The following is a 23,389-nucleotide window of genomic DNA, read 5'->3' on the forward strand; positions in this document are numbered from 1 at the left end:
GCTCTCAGCTGAGTATAAATCAGTTACCCTTTCCGATTAAATAACTTGGTTGCCATTAATCAGTGTCACTTCGAAAGCCAGAACTTCAAACTTCAAATCTGATGTTAAGCTTGATATTCACAATCTTTTTTATGACTAAGTTAAAACTGATACGATTGTAGTGTCAGTCGAACTATACCTAATTACATTTGAAGAATGCAAAAATAAAATGACGACCTGTTTTCCATTTCTCATCAAATATAATCATCATTCATAAATTATATGACTCTTACTTACCTGGACTTAATGAAATGATCAGATTTCTTCAAAAATACTAAGAGCATATTCATTTAAAAATACATTGACCTTCATTTTCAACATTCCCCAAGCACCAGATATTTCAAAAACACTACAGACAAAACGCGGTACACTTGAACGAAATCAGCTGTAATAGTAAAAACCTTGTACTATTGTAATGCCAAAATAATTTTGTAGTCCAATTGTTGCACAAATTTGTATAACTATTATAACTGGTCATCAATCTCCAAAGGGTTTTACCGCTACAGTACAGAAGTTTTTTTGTCGGATTACTGAGATTTAAACTACTTTTCTTTAGCCAGTTTTTTTGTGTGCAAAATTGTTAGATTTTAAATACGGACCATATGGACTGCTTAAACTGAACTTGACTTAAGATGCTTTAAACATTTACAAACAGCTGAATCCAACAGCCTATATACAAGTGTTACCATTTTTATATTAAAGTGAAATATTAGGAAGCTGAAAGTGTTTAAACCTGGTGCACGATGAATTTGAGGCGCACAAAGTTCAGTTTAGTGGCCATCGTGCTGCAAGTTTTGTTTATTATCATTTTCGGAGTTCTAGGAGAATATGGAGAATCTGCACGTGCAAAGGACCCGGTACCCGCTGTTGATGTTGCAGCCATGTATCCGTGTAAGTAGTTTCACTAATATTAAATGTCAATACGTTATTCTAGCAGTAATGGTGTGTATTGATATTTTCTTTTTTACAGCCATTGGCGTATTTGATAGACATTAACCTTTAGCCTGCTGGCGGCGAGCTATTTTGCCTTTGCGACCAGTGCAGACCAAGATCAGCCTGCACATCCGTGCAGGCTGATCATGGTCTACACTGTTCGCTATTCAGTCAATAAATTTTCAGTGAACACCCCTTTGAATACTAAATGGTATTGACCAAATTGAATGATGGACCAGTCCATTTGAGAAATTTAGCAGTCTAAGGGTTAATTAAACATTGGACAGTCGTATTGTCCGTAAGATCTACTATGCGACTTTGTCAAAACGTGAAAACGTTGTGCGGGTGCCGAAACTGACGTGGAATCTAAACAGTAGAAATTCTTGTTTTGATTACATATCCGGTACATCTACATTGTATTTCCTTTTATGTTCTTGCAAACATAATTATACTAAATAAGCATAAGCCTTTATTAATGATGCACGTGTGGTGTGATTATACAAAAAGGTAGGCTTCCACACTGTATAACATACATTAGATATTATGGTTGATCATTAGTAAAATGGCAAATACAAACTGTTCTTCAAAGTGTCTATATCTATATAAAGTGGTGGCCCTTTACTTTCTGTATAAGCTGGTATTTATACAGTATTTTCTGACCTTATGTGTATACAAACTAGCACAAAACGTAAACTGCATCTCACTTACAATGTGGAGTGTTCGAGGAGGCCAGATGGGTACGAAAAGCAGATATGCAACAACTAATAGGCTAGACGAAACAAAATGTCATGGTCTTAATCTTGAGTGATTTAGCTGATAAAAGTCCAGTCATTGACATGGTGCTCTAAGGCATGTGGGCTACAAACCAATGCCCTATGTTTTAGAAGGCTGTCAACAAAACTCACAACCTGTTGAAATATTCACATATATTTAACACATTTAAACTAGATTGCATGTCAAGATGGAGGTTACCGAAAATCTATAATCTGCTAATCAGAGAAATTATATTTTTGATATTTTTCCAACAACTACAAAACAAAAACAAAAAGAATAACGTCACAGAGAATAATTTATAGCGTTGTTTACATGAACAATATTCCTCGTCTAAAATAACCAAGGTTATATACATATCAAATTATTACTTTATATTTTGCCTTATTCTTTCCTATTGTAAAAAGAATCGAAAGTCGGAGAAAGGTTTCAGATTACATGGCAGGTATATGCATTAACTTTAAAAATCTTAAAGAATTCTTATCTGTACGACACATACATTATATGTAACGAGATAAGTTCGAGATAATATCTATTCAAATATCAGAAATCCCAATAAAGCATCTGTTGATAGCCTCGTAATGATAAGGTCTAGCTAACATTCTTTAAGACCTTATGTCATGGTCTTATTTCCTTTCTTGATAAAATTGTTCTGATTATTTATATTTAAACGTGTTACTGTTGCAGCTGATAAACCTTTTCTAGTACAGTAAAGTATTCTAGTACAGTAAACATTCCTGTAATGCAAAATCTAAGGATTGACATTTAGGCTTAATCAGTTCAAAATCTGCATCAAACCATCAAAAAAGTGGAAACAGAAAAAAGGACTACCGAGTGCAAGGACAATAAGAACAAGAGGGCCATGATGGCCCTATATCGCTCACCTGTTATCATTGTACTTGAGGACAAGAAGGTCCTCAGAAAAAAATATCTAAGTCCAAAGGCCAGGAACAACAAAGGAAAGAAATTTAACCAAAAAGAAAAAAAAAAACATTCTTACAAGGTACAGATATGTCAAAATACACCTAAAAATAGGAGGTACCATCCATGTTGACCTTTCATGGGCCATAACTCTGGAACCCATAATGGAATCTGGACAGTTCAAGAAAGGAACCAAGATCTTGTGGTGATACAAGTTGTGTGCAAGTTTGGTTAAAATCAAATAATAAATGAAGCTGCTATTGTGCAGACAAGGTCAAAATAGCTGATTTTGGCCGTTTCAGGGGCCATAGCTCTAGAACCAATAATGGGATCTGGCCAGTTCAAGAAAGGAACCGAGATCTTATGGTAATGCAAGTTGTGTGCCAGTTTGGTTAAAATAAAATCATAAATGAAACCACTATCGTGCAGACAAGAAATTGTTGACGGACGGACGGACGGACACACGACGGACGACGGACGAAGGGTGATCACAAAAGCTCACCTAGTCACTATGTGACATGTGAGCTAAAAATCATAAATGTGCCCTGTGAGTTTCATTGAAGTACAAAATTGAGGCATTGGTTGGAAAGATGTCATTTTTAACCCTTATATCATGCTGGACACGATGGATTCTACTTTTGCCACCAGTGTAGATCATGATCAGCATATACATCCGTGCAGTCTGATCAAGATTTGCACTGTTCGCTATTCAGTCAGTATCGTTTTGGTGAGCACCCCTTTTAAAAAACAGTTAATGGTACTGTCCAAATTGAAAGATGGACAAATTTATTATAGAAATTTAGCAGGGTAAGGGCTAAAATGTTTGATGAGAAGGTCATAAGAAACTGTTCAAGTGAACACCTGAGGACCATTAGATCTTGATAATGTGTCACACTGTGGTATATATCTCCTCATCATTATGGCTTTTTGTTATCCCAACACCTTAATACTTGCCCGGGGATATTTTACCTGGCCAGTCTGTCATACAAAAAAGTTTTACATCTACTGTATGGGGCTTGACATAACTAATCAAACCAGTCGTGAAATTTGTATTCAGATTTTGTAAAGTGTTTATGTAGGGATAAAATGGTTTAAGCATGGTCAGCTGATTTATTAGCATGCCAGACATTTTAAGACTATTTAGTTGTGGTAATTCTGTTTCAATTTGACGTAATAAAAACAATTTATTACATACTCGTTTCTATTCCCCGTTAAGTAACAATGGTACCGGAAACGTCAATATTTTTTCCATACACTGACATCGGGTGCGTGACGTAATTTAATGTAATTCCTTTAGTTAGTTTAGTACTGTCAACTTATAGGTTATTGAACAAATTCGTAATATTTACATTACATTTTTACGTGTAGTACGTATGTATTAAAAAGGTTATTATCTTTGCATCAGGAAATATGCACTCGTTCTTGAGCGGAAGAATATTGCGCTCCCCTAAAGTCGCGCAATATTTCCGTTGTAGAACTCGTGCACTTAACTTCACCCACACTGTAAGCACGCCGTATTGTAGAGTGTTACGCATAGTATGAAGGTCTAAATAAAAAAAAATACTGAAAATTAAGAGTATATATATACTAACAGTAATTCGTTTCTTATCTGAAGTGCTTTTTCGTCGTGAGTTCGATTTCAGGACCGTATTGTTTTATTTATTTTTTAAACCTTGACTTTTCAAATTTGAGCCGCGCCATGAGAAAAACATCATGGTGCGTTTGCGACCAGCATGGATCCAGACCAGACTGCGCGGGGATCCATGCTGTTCGCTAGCGGTTTCTCTAGTTGCAATAGGCTTTGAAAGCGAAGAGTATGGATCCTGACCAGACAGCGTGGATGCGCAGGCTGGTCTGGATCCATGCTGGTAGCAAACGCACTATGTTGGTTTTCTCATGGCGCGGCTCATTTCATATTTGGTTTTAGGATCCATTTCTCACAAATTAAAATATGTCATTTTAAAGGAAAATATGAGACCATCATTATGTTTAATTCTCTTCTTCTTTATATGATGAATAATGTGATGCTTTAAGCGTTCTATTCCCCTGTGAAATGCGATCAGTTTTATGAACTTAATGGTAATCTTAATCTGCACTTTAAAATGCATTGCCAACGCTTAGATAAATATATAGATACTGCCAACTTTTACTAAAAACAAAAACTAAAGATTTGTTTCAATGGTAGATCCGGACCGTCACACTAATGACAAATTATTTCAGACTAGAAGCTAACGATTGTTTATTTACAAAATTCTAAAAAGAAAAACGCCATAATACAGTGCTAAACTTATAAATCCATATGTTATATGGCATCGTCCGGAGTTAAGCCTGGCGAATTACAATCTGAGACCGCATTGAAGTGTTCGCTGCATGAAAGTCGAATGATTATATCCTCGTTTTAGTGTATGTATATTATTAATTGACGAAACTTAAGTGATTATTTAAGTCAGAAACAGGGACAACAGCACACATCCAGCTTCAGGCTACTAGTAAAATAATGTCCGAAAAAAATAAATTATAAACATAGAAGTATAATTTGTAGTGCAGTGGCTAATAACTAAAATGGATTGTTTATATCGTATATTGAATCCCAATGGATTGTTAATATCGTATATTGAATCCCAAATATGTTTATTTTCTACGCGATGTTTTTAAATCCGAATAATGTTTTAAAGTCAGTTTTGTACAAAACATAATTATGAATAACATATTGCAATGGTAGAACGAACAGAGTATGTATAGATCGTGGGCTGAGCGCCAAACTATTGTAACTGTATATAAATAAAGAACAAGATACAATAGTTTCGCGCTCAGTCCTCGAGATGTAACTTTTGGCATTACCGTAGTATGTCTGTAGTATATAATGCGTTACAACAAACTTATTTATACTAATCAATCGTGAATTCCCCGTGCAGCGTCCAAAATCAACAAGCGGACATATTTTCATAATTAAGTATATTTTGAGACATAACTTCCTGCTTTCTCTTTATGTTTTCTCTTTAACATATCATTTTACTTATAATTGAATACTAAGTACCTTGTAACGGTTTAAGATTTCGAGAGAAAAAGATTACCGGTATGGCCTCGCTGTGCAAACAAGTATATATTTCTGTCAAGAGCTCATGACACAGGCGCTCCGTCTAACAAAATATTCGTCTTAAAAATATATCTGTCCTATTTACATAAAAGATTTTAGCTAGACAACGTACTGAAAAGCGCCAAAATAAGATGGGTTTTGTTAAAGTAAAAACTGACAGAACAAAACAAAAACATGATCATGTTACAAAATAATGATCAAATTTCGCAGTATCATTGACAGTACGAAATCATCACCGGAAAAAGTAACGTTTTTTGCTTAGATCTTCACCCTTAAAGAAGAAAAAAAACACTTGTGACAATATACTATCTGTTGGCCAATAGCTATCTGTATCAACAGTGAGCCGGTAACAAATGTAACAACCTTTCTTGCAATGTTGAGGTAACAGTTGTACAATATATTGTAACTGTAACCTGCGTGATTCTAAATGTAACATTATTGACAAACATATCAACTTTATCCATAGATACAAGTAATATAGATCAGAAGCCTTGTTTGTAAGTTACGATAACTCGTCGTTTGCCCTGTGCGCCGTCACGCGAAAGGGGCATTGTACCTAGTAAATCATGAACCTTTAAGTTCTCCTGAACTGTGCTTTTGTATACTGTTTGTTACTGTTAAGCTTAAACAATGCATACCATCAGTCAAGATTTTTTTATCTGTTCTCATTTTAACGACATTCGCATTGCTTTTGATATCTGAAGCGATTGAAAGAAGAGAATCCCAAAATGTCATCTTTATTAGGAGAAAATAACAAAATCTATTTAATGTTATATTGTAGTTGATATACAGATGTACCGTATGTCTGCTATTGCTTTTTAATTTGGTACGAACATGCAAAACTATTATTCAGTGTGTCGTAAAAGATATGTTATATCACCTTAAATACCCTCATAAAAGGCAGGCTTACTTGATGTTAAAGTATAGATACCATTAAAAAAATAACATTAATACACGTGTACTTAAAACACAGCACATTAAGAAAACACAGCACATTAAGCAGTACAGGCGGGAAAACTAATATTTACTTGCTTATATCCTTAACCTATGAAGCACAGTTACAACTCGGCTCTTACAACTGATCCAAAATTCCGGGTCAGCGAAAACCGTGTAATGACAAGTCGCGTGTATGAATTCTATTACGATTTCTACAGCTACAGGAATAACGCATGTGGGTAGGTATATTTGGTGCATAAAATTTTGTGCATTTCCATAATTTCGAAGTGGTGGGCACATAACATTATCTATTATGAAAGCAAATTTTACAGCTATAAAACTTGTTACCTGTAATGTCCATTACGGTTACTGTGTACGACAATGGATCATACCTGGCATGAAGTACACGTCTCCTATCAGAAATCAGCCTTAAACAGATAAAAGTACAAGTGCCTTTCTTAACACAAATATAACAGACTGGTGAGACTGGCGTCAGATTTTCACATTTATACAAACAGTTCGATTATGGAAATAATTATTTCATACTAAAACTGCTGAAACGGTATAAAGAAAAGCTGTGGAGCCCATATATAAAAAGAGTTATGAAAATGCAAGCAAATGCATAGCACAATCAAAAAACTGATGTTTAAACTGGTAAAAAGTTCTGTTTACGATATAAGACATCTGATCCTAATTAAACAATAAATTGACATTAAAAGTTCCTTATAAATACCTATATTTTTCTTTCTTTTTTTCAAAAAACAATGACTAAGTTTTTGGTACCATAGAATCACAACATCTACACATCCTTTACATTGACTATAAAAAGACTAAATGAAATTTAAACGGCATAAAAATCTTGAATTTACTTTTTATGCATTTTAATCAATGTATATTTGTTAATTTACACAGTGGTTAAAATGAAAAAAAAAAAAAAAAAAAAAAAAAAAAAAAAAAAAAAAACCACCTGTTAACAAAAAGAATACAGCGTTATTTCAATATAACCTGCAATAATATCGGCAGGTTAACGGGGAAAAAACGCGACACTTCTTCAACCCTCTTTTTTAGTTTTTTAAACGTCTTTAATATTTGTATTCCAAACTAGGTAAGGTTACAAAGGTAAACAATTTTTTACCTGTATTGCTTTTTGTCTTGTTGATACTACATGATCGCAAATATTTAGATTGACAAGATGTTCATAATTTGAAACTTAATTCTCTTAAGTTTCAATGGTCTAAAAACTTTTTTAAAATATTAACAAAAGGTCAAGAGGTCAATGAATTGTTATTTGTTCTTCGCAACATTATCGCACTTCTTATATCTCTAGCTGAGATGCTATCTTGATTTGTCATGTATTAACTGTAATATGTAGGGGGAAAAGCCTTTTATATTGCCCTGTTTTGGATGAGCGATTCATGTAATCCTCTAAATCAAGGTGTTCTACAGTCCATTGCCTTCTTTTATTTCAGTCAGACCATACATATTATGTTACATGATTTCATCGTGCCACACACGCGACCTACGTCATTATTTCTTCCAAATATACAAAAGACATTGAAATGCAGGTAAAGAAAGCAACTTTATAAACTACCTTGAGGCTATATTATTTATTTTGTCCCATCAGATCTAAATTTGAAAAGAGACTGTTCTAAACCATATGGCAATTTCCCTGATACATGTGTATACCGGGTGCCTGTTGAGCAGTCCTGTTGCAGCTCCTCTACTCCATTTTATAACCTTGTTGAAGACAAATTTGTCATTATGCAGGGATTGTAAAAAAAAAATGCGGGCGTTAAATTTTAAATAAGAGGACAGCAAGCAAGACACAAATGCAAAAGCGGTAATAAATTTAACCAGCTACATATCTAATTTCAGTTACTATGAACCTGTTTCGGAATGAATTACAAAAATTTACATAAAAGTTGATTTTCCCGTCTTTTTCTTATTTATTTTGTAACAAATGTAGAATATAAAAATATGCTAAATTATAGAGTATAGCATTATACGCTGTCTGCTTATAAATGACCTTTTTCAAAAATGGGAATATGTAAACATACCAATAAAAACGAAACATATCAAGACATTCATTGTAAAATATAAAAATTAGTGAATTGTGCTCCCTTTTTTATATTTATTCGACCAGTCGTCTAGTATTTCCAGGGACGGACCGATTTCTAATGTTGGTAAAACTTGTGGTCCAACCCTTTTGTATTACCACACCTTTGCAAAGTTTCCAAATCATATCAAAATGTACTGTAGTATTATATGTCTTGATGTAATGTTAGTTTGCTGTTGTATATATATATATATATATATATATATATATATATATACATATGTATCTGTATATTATTGTCTTGATGTACATTTACCATCAAGTCTGTGTGATAATTGCAATACAATATGATTGAACCAGTATTTCTGATAAATAAATGAGCACGTGCAGATGTGACACTCGTGTATGCTTGTATTTCCATGAAACCGTTTAATATATGAGCCGAGCCATGAGAAAACCAACATAGTGGGTATGCGACCAGCAAGGATCCAGACCAGCCTGCGCATCCGCGCAGTATGGTCAGGATCCATGCTGTTCGCTTTCAAAGCCTATTACAATTAGAGAAACCGTTAGCGAACAGCATGGATCCTGACCAGACTGCGCGGATGCGCAGGCTGGTCTGGATCCTTGCTGGTCGCATACCCACTATGTTGGTTTTCTCATGGCACGGCTCATATATTCTCTAAACCCTGTAAAACAAAATTCATGTACACCATTAGTGCAAAAATAGCAGACACAACGCATTTTATGCTGTACAGCATTACAAACTGTAATGCAAGTGTGGTTTGTATTTTTTATTGCCTACATTACATTTGAGGCGCAGTTATTTACCGGTGCAAAGTAATTACAGATTATGTTTTTGATTTTGTATACGTGGTACAAAGATAAGTTCCCATTTATAATCACAGGGTGTAATCTATATATCATTGGAGAGGACCACCCAATTAGGCTTTGGTGTAACTAAATTAACATTATAGAACATAACGGTACTAAAAAGTGTAAAATATCACAAGACTCAGAAAGTGTAAAATCTCACACTCTTATTAAAACTATTTCGGATGTGTGTAAATTGTCACCGACTTGTCCGTCTAGACGTTCGACCGTCAGTCTATCCGTACCACGATAGGTACCAATGTAGATAACTTGCGCATATTGCCAGGACAAAACATATAAAACACGGTTTAGCAGTTTTACTCAGTGCTGTAATTTACTGTTCGGATATCTCCGGTGACATTTTTCAAGGGGTCTGATACAAACGATTGGAAATGCAGGACTTTGAAACTAAGATAATTATAAGCATGTTTCCTGGGCATACATGTAGTATAACAAGTAATTGGAATAAGATCTTTGGATTTCTACCACATCAAAATACAATGTTTTTATCAGTTAATCATACGACAAATAGCCTATAGTTACACATGCATCCTATGATATTTATGTACTATGCTAGTAAAAACTGTAACTCTCTTTTAGTGATTATTGACTCTTTTCATATTTGTTTTTATTTTTATATTTTTCTCAATCCAATTAAAGTGCAACTACTAAAAAGAATTTCGACTAACATGTGCGAATACATTGAAACATAACTCAGTCTTAGATAAAACTGAATCAGATGTACCTCTTCTTTTCTTTCAGTTTCTCAGCAGTTTTGCGACTTTGGTTTTATTCAATATATTTAAACGAACTATATCTATGGCAATGCGACGAAATGCTTTGTGCAAGATTCACGACTCTGTCTTTAATATTTATCAATTTATTTACCCTTTTGCACATATCTGATGCTTCAAATGTTATAAACTTGATATAGATCTACAACCTCCAAATAATCACTGAATTTCACCCACCCCTAATCTACCCCCGCTTGTTGTACTACTGTCCTTTTGCACTGTTACCCTATTCGCCACTTTTTGGGTAAAAACGAAAGGGATATTGATTCAAAATAATCGAAAATGATTTGGAATTATTATTTTTTAACTCAGTGCAATGTTTTAAGTCTGCAATTAAGTTAAAATGCAAAAACTTATTAAAATGAACTATGTCGTGTATATTTCAGATTTCCAGGATGTACACGTGATGATCTTTATCGGTTTTGGCTTTCTCATGACGTTCCTCAAACGATACGGATTCTCTGCAGTATCGGTGAACCTGTTGGTGGCGGCCTTCGTCCTACAGTGGGCTTACATCGTCCGTGGAATCATCCACCATGTAGCTCACGGTCATGCAAAGTTCCCTGTGCATCTTGGGGAGTGAGTCAACCTTCTAATGATATGATATTGTTATGTTGTGCATTCATTTTAATAGCATGTCAGCACTGTAGGTTTCCTGAGATTAAAAAGTCTGTCATTCGTACACATAGCAATTTGTGCAGTGCAAAATAACTGATATTAACACATACCTTTCGCCAATCGAACCGCCCGCCATCTTACATGACATCATCATTCCAAAAAAACTCCACACCGTTTCGCGTAACTGGCATTGGTCAAGTTCAAGGGTTAGTATAACAGTCTTAGAATGCAGCAATACAACATTTAACTAAATGTAGGTTCCGTACCTTTTCAATGGTGTCCATGTCTGCTTCCTGGGGTATTTTAGTATATTTTAACATTTACTTTCAGAATGTTATCTGCGGACTTTGCGGCTGCGACAGTTTTAATCTCGTTCGGTGCCGTTCTCGGAAAGACGAGTCCGTTACAGCTGTTAGTGATGGCACTGATTGAGGTGGTTCTATCTCAGGTCAACGAATGGATTGGTCTAGACAAACTAGGGGTGAGTATCTTAACAAAATATAAATCATACTTTTTGTGATGCAGTTGCCCCCATCCGATGATTTATTAATGATTCACATGTCACGATTAATGACTCTTGGACATAAAAGCTGTATGTATACGATCTGTTGTGTCAAATGACAAGACTCCAGGTCCAGGTTAGTAAGGTATGGTATTTATGTTATATCTGTCAAGCTACCGGCTGATTTTGTTTTGAAACTCTCACAAGAAATTTCTAAATAGATGTGATATGAAATTTGTCAATAAAAATGACAAACTCAAAAACTTTTAAGATTGACCGCGTTGACAAACGGAGAAAAACGCACTTTAGTGGTTTCAGTTTTTTAAACTGGTGATGCATAACTTAAAGCTTAATGTTATCGCGGATATCGTTAATAAAACAGAAATAGGGTACAGGATGGGTTTTTAATGTTATCGATGAGAACAAAATAAAATTCTAATGTTATGGTATACAAAAATTAAGTGTATCACTTTATACATTAAGGATAACCTGATATAAAAACCTGTAAACGATATTTAAAACTTCACAGTGGGATAAAAAAATACAAACCAGGCGACTGCAGATTAATGGAAAATAATATGCAAATAAAAAACATATTATCTGTCTACAAATACAGTTAAATTTGTGCTCAACTTGACAACAGCAGCTGTGAATAATTAGCATCCCTTCCGGTTAAGAATGTGACTGGGTGTTTAAACCTCTGAAATTAAACCCTGTATGCTAATAAAGACCCTTATTTATTAAATCTTTAATCTTGGACTGTCCCGAAAACTTTCTAATTGTAAAATGAACATGTTAGGGAGAAAGACATGGAAATTATAAGAATTTCCAACGAGTTTTTTTTTTTGCCTTTGTCTCCAAAAACAAATGGTTTGACTGCGCATCAATAAAAAGGGGATTTATTGAACGCCATGGCAGTCTTTTGATGTTGATATAGCACTTTTTGCTCTTGTACCATTGTATAAAGTACCTGTACTCATATGTGCACAGCTTATACATGTCTTTGATATTTCATAATACTAGTATACGTATAGCATAAAACGCTATTTCAGCATATCAAGACAGCAATTCCTGTATCAAAACATGTAAATAAATTTGTTCAGAAATGCCTTATATAATATCGATATAGAAATGTCTGACAGACTGTATATTTTACTAGGCCGTGGACGTAGGAGAGTCTATGTACATCCATGCATTTGGTGCCTATTTCGGCCTTGCAGTAGCCAGGGTCCTGCACAATGACCATGCTAGTGAAGCCAAATCAGAAGGAAGTGTGTATCACTCGGACATTTTCTCTATGGTTGGTAGGTAAATTTCTGAGATATTTAAAGACACACATCTAAATGTCAGACACAGAAAGTCTTTAGCTTATTAAATGGTAAGTGCCTTTAACTGAGAATAAAAGCGACCAATCTCGTTCTTAACAAGCTTACTTCCGCAATAAAAGCTGCAACTCATTTTTTCTGTAGCGTTAGTAGTCGAAGGCACGGAGCACCTTTAGTGACAATTAAATCTTGAGCCTCGTTAAACATATTCTTGCACATCGGACTGATGTTTCCGAGGTGCAAGATGAATTTTTCGTTGGTATGGGTCAAATCATCAGAAACGCCAGTCCGGTGTGCAAGCACACATCTCATTTAGTGTAAACGAAATCTTATTTTATAATATAATGAAATCTTATACTAAAGGTGCTTCGTGTGAAGGAGATAGTTACATTAGGTGGGGACCGTGGGGTCCGTTTTTATAAAAGATAATCATCATAGAAGCTTAGTTAAGTTGTTCCCTACCTCTTCGGCGAACTTTTAAAAGCATTTCTATGCCTTTCACAGGGGAAAATATTGATATTGCACAAGTACATATAGCAATTTAAATAACAAGACGCGATTTGTTCCCACAGGTACTGTATTCCTTTGGATATTCTGGCCGAGTTTTAACGGAGGTGCGGCGTCCGGGGACGAGCAGCACAGAGCCATTATCAACACGTACCTCTCCCTCGCTGCCTGTACTGTCATCACATTCGCTATCTCCCAGCTTGTCGACAGCAAAGGGAAGTTCAATATGGTATAGATTTCATTGTCATTTCATTGATAAATCATTTGTTAATTGACAAGGTGCATCTTTTTTATTAGCTCACCTGTCACAAAGTGACAAGGTGAGCTTTTGTGATCGCGCGGCGTCCGTGCGTCCGTAAACTTTTGCTTGTGACCACTCTAGAGGTCACATTTTTTCACGGGATCTTTATGAAAGTTGGTCAGAATGTTTATCTTGATTATATCTACGACAGGTTCGAAACTGGGTCACGTGCGGTCCAAAACTAGGTCAGTAGGTCTAAAAATAGAAAAATCTTGTGACCTCTCTAGAGGCCAGTTTTTTCAAAGGATCTTCATGAAAATTAATCAGAATGTTTATCTTGATGATATCTAGATCATTTTCGAAACTGGGTTACGTGCAATTAAAAACTAGGTCAGTAGGTCTAAAAATAGAAAAACCTTTTGACCTCTCTAGAGGCTATATTTTTCACGGGAACTGTATGAAAGTTGGTCTAAATGTTTATCTTGATGATATCTAGATCAAGTTTGAAACTGGGTCAACTGCGGTCAAAAACTAGGTCAGTAGGTCTAAAAATAGAAAAACCTTTTGACCTCTCTAGAGGCCATATTTTTCAATGGATCTTCATGAAAATTGGTCAGAATGTTCATCCTAATGAAATCTAAGTCAAATTTGAAACTGGGTCACGTGCGGTCAAAAACTAGGTCATTAGGACAAATAATAGAAAAACCTTGTGACCTCTGTAGAGGCGATATTTATCATGGGATCTGTATGAAAGTTGGCCTGAATGTTTATCTTGATAATATCTAGGTCAAGTTTGAGACTGGATTAGTTGAGGTCAAAAACTAGGTCAGTAGGTCTAAAAATAGAAAAACCTTGTGACCTCCTTAGAGGCCATATTTTTTAATTGATCTTCATGAAAATTGGTCAGAATGTTCATTTTGATGATATCTAGTTCAAGTTTGAAACTGGGTTATGTGCCATGAAAAACTAGGTCAGTAGGACAAATAATAGAAGAACCTTATGACCTCCTTAGAGGCCATATTTTTTAATTGATCTTCATGAAAATTGGTCAGAATGTTCATTTTGATGATATCTAGTTCAAGTTTGAAACTGGGTCATGTGCCTTGAAAAACTAGGTAGGTAGGTCAAATAATAGAAGAACCTTGTGACCTCTCTAGAGGTGATATTTTTCATGGGATCTGTATGAAAGTTGGTCTGAATATTCATCTTGATGGTATCTAAAAAAAATTCGAAACTGGGTCAACTGCGGTCCAAAGCTAGGTCAGTAGGTCTAAAAAAAGAAAAACCTTGTGACCTCCCTAGAGGCCATATCTTTCAATGGATCTTCATGAAAATTGGTCAGTATGTTCAACTTAATGATATCTAGGTCACTTTCGAAACTGGGTCAACTGCGGTCAAAAACTAGGTCAGTAGTTCTAAAAATAGAAAATCCTTTTGACCTCTCTAGAGGCCATATCTTTCAATGGATCTTCAAGAAAATTGGTCAGAATGTTCACCTTAATAATATCTAGGTCAAGTTCGAAACTGGGACAGGTGACTTCAAAAACTAGGTCAGTAGGTCTAAAAATGGAAAAACCTTGTGACCTCTCTAGAGGCCATACTTTTCAATGGATCTTCATGAAAATTGGTCAGAATGTTGACCTTGATGACGTTTTTAGCTAAACTGTCACAAAGTGACAAGGTGAGCTTTTGTGATCGCGCAGCGTCCGTCGTCCGTCGTCCGTGCGTGCGTCCGTAAACTTTTGCTTGTGACCATTCTAGAGGTCACATTTTTTATGGGATCTTTTTGAAAATTAGTCAGAATGTTCATCTTGGTGATATCTAGGTCAAGTTTGAAACTGAGTCACATGCGATCCAAAACTAGGTCAGTAGGTCTAAAAATAGAGAAACCTTTTGACCTCTCTAGAGGCCATACTTTTCAATAGATCTTTATGAAAATTGGTCAGAATGTTTACTTTGATGATATCTAATATAGATTTGAAACTGGGTCATGTGCCATGAAAAACTAGGTCAGTAGGTCAAATAATAGAAAAACCTTGCGACCTCTCTATAGGCGATATTTATCATGGGATCTGTATGAAAGTTGGTCTGAATATTCATCTTGATGATATCTAGGTTAATTACGAAACTGGGTCAACTGCGGTAAAAAACTAGGTCAGTTGGTTTAAAAAATAGAAAAACCTTGTCACCTCCCTAAAGGCCATATTTTTCAGTAGATCTTTTTGAAAATTGGTCGTAATGTTTACCTTGATGATATCTAGGTCATGTTCGAAACTGGGTTTCGTATGGCTAAAAACTAGGTCAGTAAGTCTTAAAATAGAAAAACCTTGTGACCTCTCTAGAGTCCATACTTTTCAATGGATCTTAATGAAAATTGGTCAGAATGTTCATTTTGATTTTATCTAGTTCAAGTTCGAAACTGGGCTACGTGTGTTCAAAAATTAGGTCAGTAGGTCAAATAATAGAAAAACCTTGTGACCTCTCTAGAGGCGATATTTTTCATGGGATCTGTATGAAAGTTGGTCTGAATATTTATCTTGATGATATCTAGGTCAAGTTCGAAACTAGGTCAACTGCGATCAAAAACTAGGTCAGTAGGTCTACGTCGTCCGTGTGTCCATGCGTAAACTTTTGCTTATGACCACTCTAGTTTAAGATCCAGCCTTGAAATTTGGATGACATGTACAGTTTTGCACAGCAATCGTTAAACTGTCTTTCAGTGACCATAAATGTGACCTACTGATCTACTTTCTAATATTTTAGCATCAGTTTGCCATTTGAAACGTGGTTCAATATACTCAGATGAGCGATTCAGGGTCATCATGACCCTCTTGTTCTTTCTTAATTCTAAATTTTGCAATAAAATTAAAATATTAAAAAGATATGTTCCGTTTAAGAATACTTATGTTTTATTTAAATAAGAATAAATCTAAATAGAGGTTAAAACGCATGAAATTGACATATGCGCACTCTTGCGAACACCCTGTTTTATCTAAAACTTCGATTTACAATATATAATTTTCAAGAAAGATATTCAAGTGTCAAGACCTCTCGAATACCAGAATAATATCTCTGAAATTGTTTACAGTTATCTTACTGACGTAATTATATTGAATATAAATTCCATGAAGCAATGTAATAGAATATTTAATTCAGTCAGATAAACATGAAAGGAATTTAAATTGCGTTGAACAAAACTGTGGCATCAGATATTTGAGAAAACAGCGTGTTTAAGAATATGATATTAGTATTTGTTTCTATCTAAGATTTATTTCAACCAGTGCATATACACAGCTCGTATTCAGTATCTCAATTATATTTTTAAGGTTCACGTGCAAAACGCTACATTAGCCGGGGGCGTGGCACTTGGAACAAGCGCAAATATGCCACTACAACCTTGGGCAGCTATGCTCATTGGCTGTATTGCTGGAGTCCTCTCTGTCATTGGATACCAGTATATCACTGTAAGTATTTGGTTTACAGTATATCACTGTAAGTATTTGGACACCAGTATATCACTGTAAGTATTTAGACACCAGTATATCACTGTAAGTATTTGGTTTACAGTATATCACTGTAAGTATTTGGTTTACAGTATATCACTGTAAGTATTTGGACACCAGTATATCACTGTAAGTATTTGGACACCAGTATATCACTGTAAGTATTTGGTTTACAGTATATCACTGTAAGTATTTGGTTTACAGTATATCACTGTAAGTATTTGGACACCAGTATATCACTGTAAGTATTTGGCTTACAGTATATCACTGTAAGTATTTGGCTTACAGTATATCACTGTAAGTATTTGGCTTACAGTATATCACTGTAAGTTTATAGTTAACAGTTTATCATTGTAAGTATTTGATGGACAGTATACTACTGTAAGTACTTGGTCGACAATTTATCACTGTAAGTATGCGGTCCACGGAATATCGCTGTAAGTATTTGGACACCAGTATAACACTGTAAGTATTTGGACACCAGTATATCGCTGCAGGTATTTGGTTAACACTATATCACTGTAATATTTGGTTTACAGTTCACCACTGTAAGTATATGTCAACAGTATATCGCTGTAAGTTTTTGATGAACAGTGTATCATTATAAGTGTTTGGTTAAGAGTATAACGCTGTAAGAATTTGATGAACAGTATATCACTGCGTTGTAAGTATTTGGTTTATAGTATATCAGTGTAAGTATTTGGTTAACAGTATATCACTGCAAGTATTTTGTTGACAGCATTTCACTGTAAGTATGAACAGAACATGGTTGTAAGTATAAAACTAAGAGTATTTCAATCTAACATTTTGAACTTGAAATTGTAAGAGAATGGCTTGTTGATAACAAGCTTTCGCTACATCTTGGAAGAACAAAGTCCATTCTATTTGGATCAAAACCCAAGTTAAGGTTTCAATCAAGTTTGAATGTAACATGTATTGGAACAAGTATTAAAGCTACCAGTACAGTGAAGTACCTTGGTGCAGTCTTGGACCAGAATCTATTTGCACGATCTGTGATTTCTAAAGCAAATGCCGGTCTGAAATGTTTGTATCATAAGAGTACATTTCTGACTCTTCACACCACGAAAATATTGGTCATGGCTCTAATTCAGTGCCACATTGAGTATGTTTGTTCTTCTGGTATTTCAGTTTGACTAAATACTGGAAGAACAGGCTTCAAATTACTAAAAACAAGATTATTCGGTTTGTCCTTGGTCTTGATAGTATGTCTCATGTCGGTCCTGAGCAGTTTAGGTCCTTGAACTGGTTACCAGTGGTTAAAAGGGTTGAACAGTTAACTCTCTGTCATGTACATAAAATTAAGATGGGTAAAGCACCGGAGTACCTGAATGATGAATACATACATACATGATCGATGCACAAAGTCTAGAGTAACTGCTTTCCCTAGTCAGGATTCCAGTGTTGGTTATTTGTACACTGATACTGGGCGTTTCTCATTGTCCAAGGTTGGAAGCTTTGGCAAAAAGACATTTGCCTTCAATGGTATTGTTTTGTGGAATCACATTCCCCAGGATCTTAGATATATTACTTGTGCTTCAAAGTTCAAACATGCCATCAAAATACAATTAATGGCCAGTTAGTTTTCATACTTTCTTATTTCCTTTTTATCTAGTCACTTTTATGTTGTGCATGATATATTTCTTTTTTTTTTTCATACTGACCTCTAGGTGTCTAATACTTAATACTGTGATAGTAATTTGTGACATCAAATACTGTGATAATACATAAAACTAAATTATCTGTGATACACTTGATTTCAAGATTTAATGTGCAATTTTATAATTAAAACAAATACATGACTTTCTGTGCCATGCCGCCAATAACTGGGATCACAATGGAAATAAGGAGAACTTTGTTTCTCTTTTTGTGTTATCCCTGGTATTGGTGTGTTTTTCATGGTTTAAAATATATGCATGATTGTAATTAGTCTGCTTGCCACCGTATTATTGTTATATATCATGCATCTGCTTTATTGCCATGTTTTATTCTTGATTTGTGTACACTTTTACCAAATAAAATCTATCTATCTATCTATCTATCTATCGATGACAGTATATTACAGTATATTACTGTAAGTATTTGGTCAGCAATGTACTATTGTAAGTTTTTGACAAATAATTTATAGTATTGTAAGTTTTAGACGAACAATTTATTGTTAACTGTATGTCACTTTAAGTATTTGGTTAACAGTATATCGCTAGAAGATTCTGCTTACAATATTCCACTCAGAATATCTGGAAACCTTTCTATTATTGTAAATATTTGTCATTTGGTGAACAGTATAACAGTATATGATTTAGCTGTTTTGTGAACAATGTATTGCTGAAGCGAACCCGCAAACCGTTTGATCCCGTAACTTTTAAATTTAGGTATATTTTTTCTTTTGTTTAATAGCCCTTCCTAGACAGTAAGTTGAAGATTCATGACACGTGCGGTGTAAACAACTTACACGGGATGCCTGGAATTCTTGCTGGAATAGTGGGTGCGATATTCGCTGCAATGGCCAACACAGACAGCTGGGGTGAAAGGTAAGTTCTCACTACAGGTTCTAAGGTTAAACATCGAGTTTAGAGTGTCTTATAATACAGTTTTTCGATCGATTAAAACCGTGATCAGAATGGAGGAAGTTTGCGTCTTATCTCCAAAGCTAGTCTCATAAAAAGTTAAAGGTCTTTGCAAACCCATCTGTCTGTCCATGTCTGGATATCTTGTCCAGGTCACAACTAGCACAGTCTGACAGTGCGTGAATACGGATCTTTAGTCTTCATCGTCCAGGGAGTCTGAATGGAAATAGATATAGCACATCAGCTCTGGGCTATGCCTTAAATCTGATTATATTCAAGATTGGCAAATAATATAATGACCTCTTATGTTCAAGAACAAGGTCAGGATGTGTTAAATGGTCTTGAACATTTTTGTCTGTTTTATAACTTCAGTACTATCATAATTGAGCCGCGCCATGAGAAAACCAACATAGTGGCTTTGCGACCAGCATGGATCCAGACCAGCCTGCGCATCCGCGCAGTCTGGTCAGGATCCATGCTGTTCGCTAAGAATTTCTCTAATTCCAATAGGCTTTGAAAGCGAACAGCATGGATTCTGACCAGACTGCGCGGATGCGCAGGCTGGTCTGGATCCATGCTGGTCGCAAAGCCACTATGTTTTCTCATAGCGCGGCTCATATTAATTTTATCTAAAAGGTTTACCTACTTATGACAACGTGTAAAGAGCACGATGTTCGTATTCCAGTATCAAACTCGGGGAGAGTAATAATGGACGCTGCTTTTCAAACAAAACCAACGCCTTTCAGATTCCTGTCTTTTCTTTTCGTTTGATATTATAATGATGCCTTTAGTAGTAATATGGACTTGGAAAATGATTATACATTGAAAATTATTTTGATTTGGCAGGGTCTTCCGATTATCATATTTCAGTTTAAATAAATTTCGTTACTTTGGTTATTATAGCTAATAATAATGTTAACATATTTATCTACACTTAGCATGTACGAGATATTTCCACTGATGGTACCGATGGAAAACACAACAGACTTTACCATGGTACAAGCCAACTTCTCCATTATGGACCCTGGTGCTGGTCGTACAAGTGTTACACAAGGTGGCTTCCAGATGCTCGCACTTGTTGTGACGCTCGTGGTTGCAATTGTTGGTGGTGCTGTGACAGGTAATTTAGGGTATTCATAAATATAGATAAGACATTCGACTTAATGCTTTAAGTTTGCTATTTCGTGCTCAGATTTGGTTGACTTTGTTTTATTGCCTTACAACGGCTTAAAGTATCAGAAGTGTAATTCAAATGATAATTGAAATAAACAAACCACAGCAAAGGTCTCAGTTTAAGATTACCATCTGGATCTGAACTAGGCATCTTCAGTTGCTTTGTTCACATCTTCATATGTAAATGTATATCACTTTTTATTGTTTTTATTTGTTATTTCAATATTAGATAATTTTTTCAACCACTATCTTTATATATCAAAAAAGACTCGGATGATTTTATTTTCACTGTTACAGGATTGTTGCTACGGCTGCCATGTTTTGACAATGTTGAGGGAAACAGGATGTTTGATGATAGGGAATTCTTCATTGTTGAAGCCCAGGGATTTCCTTACAATGAGACAGGTGACGATACCATCGAAGATGGTAACGATACAAAAATGTAAGTGTTCCTAGAAAAAATCGGTGCCAACACAATGTTAATGTCAATAGTGAAAGTTCTTTCAAAACTGAAAGGTCTCCGAACACTGTACATGCTCACAAAAAGTGAATTTTCCGAAATAATGCTCAAAGTAAAAAATTCCTGAAATTATGTGTTCGTAAAATTTTGTTTCTATTTAAACATTTAAACTCTTTCAGTAAGAAATAGAGACGTTCTTAAAATGCATAGGGCTTTTTTATCAATATAGGCTCCGAACAAATAATTGATCTGTAAAAAAGGCTGTCACAAAATACATGCACTTGATACAGGTACGCGTACAAAAAAGTACGTCTTTCTTTAAATGTGTGTACTAAACACTCGTCTGTCGTTACAAATAAGTGATTTCAAAAACACAAACCAATGTAAATAACACTCTGAAATATACCTCAAAAACTTTCAGTTCTTTCTTCAGTTCTTCTGATATTGTGAACTTTTACATTTTACAGGCGAATGCTGAACGACTCGTAACCGAACGTCACCTTGGCAACAGACATTAGTAATTCCTAGTATCCATGGCAACGAGTAAATAGGACATCAATTGACTTTTGAAATGAAAATTGAAACATGCGTTACAGATCGTTTATGTGTCCAGTATTTAGGATAAAAAAATATATCGAGTGACTTAGTGAAAACAGAGTGAAGAGTGATTTGTGTTTAACTTTGTTCTTTCTAAAAACGTTTGAGTTCAATGAAATACTGGAATGTCTGTATGCCAAATATGTTAATTTTATGTTTTATTCATATACATTGTAATACCATTTACACATTATGACCTATCCTCCACTGACCACAGCTGAATTAAATGACAGATGAATTCTAAAATAGTATAGGAGTTACAGAATAATGTACATGTATTTAGAATCTCTTTTAGATCTTTGGAATCATACGGAATAAAACATCATTAAGAACAAGTACTAGGCTGATCTCATGAGAATGTCTATGAATCTAGTAACTGGAGGAAATCCAACTAGCATATATTAGGAAAATTATCAATTCTAATGAAGGGTCATTTAACTTAATATGTTATTAATATGATAATATCATACAATCACTGCCTTTTGGAGAGGGTTTCTGACCTATAAATAGTGACAGCGGTAGAATAATTATCTGTGAAGAACAAAACGTATTACATAGCATACGGATGATAAACAATAAAACATAACATAAGAAGCATGATTTAGATTAGAAAACCATAAAACAGTAAACAAAATGCATTCTGATAATTTCATTGTTTAGTTACTATATTTCTGTTTATGATGACCAAGTGTTCAAGAGTTTAACCTTTACCCTGCTAGATTTCTAAAATGGACTGGTCCATCATTCAGTTTGGGCAGTACCACTTATTATTCAAAGGGTGTTCACTGAAAAATTACTGACTGCATGAATAGTGAACAGTTCAGACCATGTTCAGCCTGTCTTGGTCTGCACAGGTCACTTGCCGCCAGCAGGCTGAAGGTTAAGATAATGTGTTTGAAATATATCTAAAATACTTCAATTAATCGACGGAACTTACCATATATCTGCCTGTTCCAGAACTATACAGTATTGTATCTATGGCATACATGTACAATAGTAACATGTTTAACCTGTCCGTTTAAAATCGATCTTGCGTGCAGTCAACATGATAAGCTTTTGACAGAATATGTTCTTTTGCGGATTCAGCTGTCGGTTCAGTGGACAGTGCACTGTAAAATATTTCTATACCATCTATGTACATTCATGTATCTCAATATCTGTTAATTCATATCATTTTTAATGCGAAATGCCAATCTGACCGCCTATGATAATATTTACCATAATCCGTTTATATGTTTTTGTACAAGAAAGTGTGATGTCACATGTGCTCATGCATTTATTTTAATGAGCTGTATTTTGTGTTCAATAAAACTTTGTAATATCATGTGTACTGTTTATTATTATGGTATTTTATTTCTTTTATTCGCCTGATTAGTTTTCCGGCGCACTGGTGCTTGCATGTCTTTACTTAAAACAAATCTTATTGCTATAATAAACATGCAGAAGCAGTTAAATTGC

At 35.0% G+C, this 23,389-nt stretch overlaps 1 protein-coding gene across 1 annotated transcript; it reads left to right on the forward strand.

Annotated features, from left to right (window-relative positions):
• Positions 1–454: 454 nt before the first annotated feature.
• LOC123547771 (ammonium transporter Rh type A-like) lies at positions 455–23,257 on the forward strand. The gene is made up of 10 exons (XM_053524735.1): positions 455–930; positions 10,807–10,999; positions 11,369–11,519; positions 12,700–12,844; positions 13,438–13,601; positions 16,940–17,077; positions 19,532–19,665; positions 20,640–20,821; positions 21,172–21,316; positions 21,802–23,257. Exons 1-10 carry the CDS (start codon positions 783–785, stop codon positions 21,821–21,823), a joined length of 1,422 nt encoding a protein of 473 aa, XP_053380710.1. The 5' UTR covers positions 455–782; the 3' UTR covers positions 21,824–23,257.
• Positions 23,258–23,389: the final 132 nt, after the last annotated feature.

Source organism: Mercenaria mercenaria, chromosome 15 (genome assembly GCF_021730395.1).
Source record: "Mercenaria mercenaria strain notata chromosome 15, MADL_Memer_1, whole genome shotgun sequence".
Taxonomy (NCBI): Eukaryota; Metazoa; Mollusca; class Bivalvia; order Venerida; family Veneridae; genus Mercenaria; species Mercenaria mercenaria.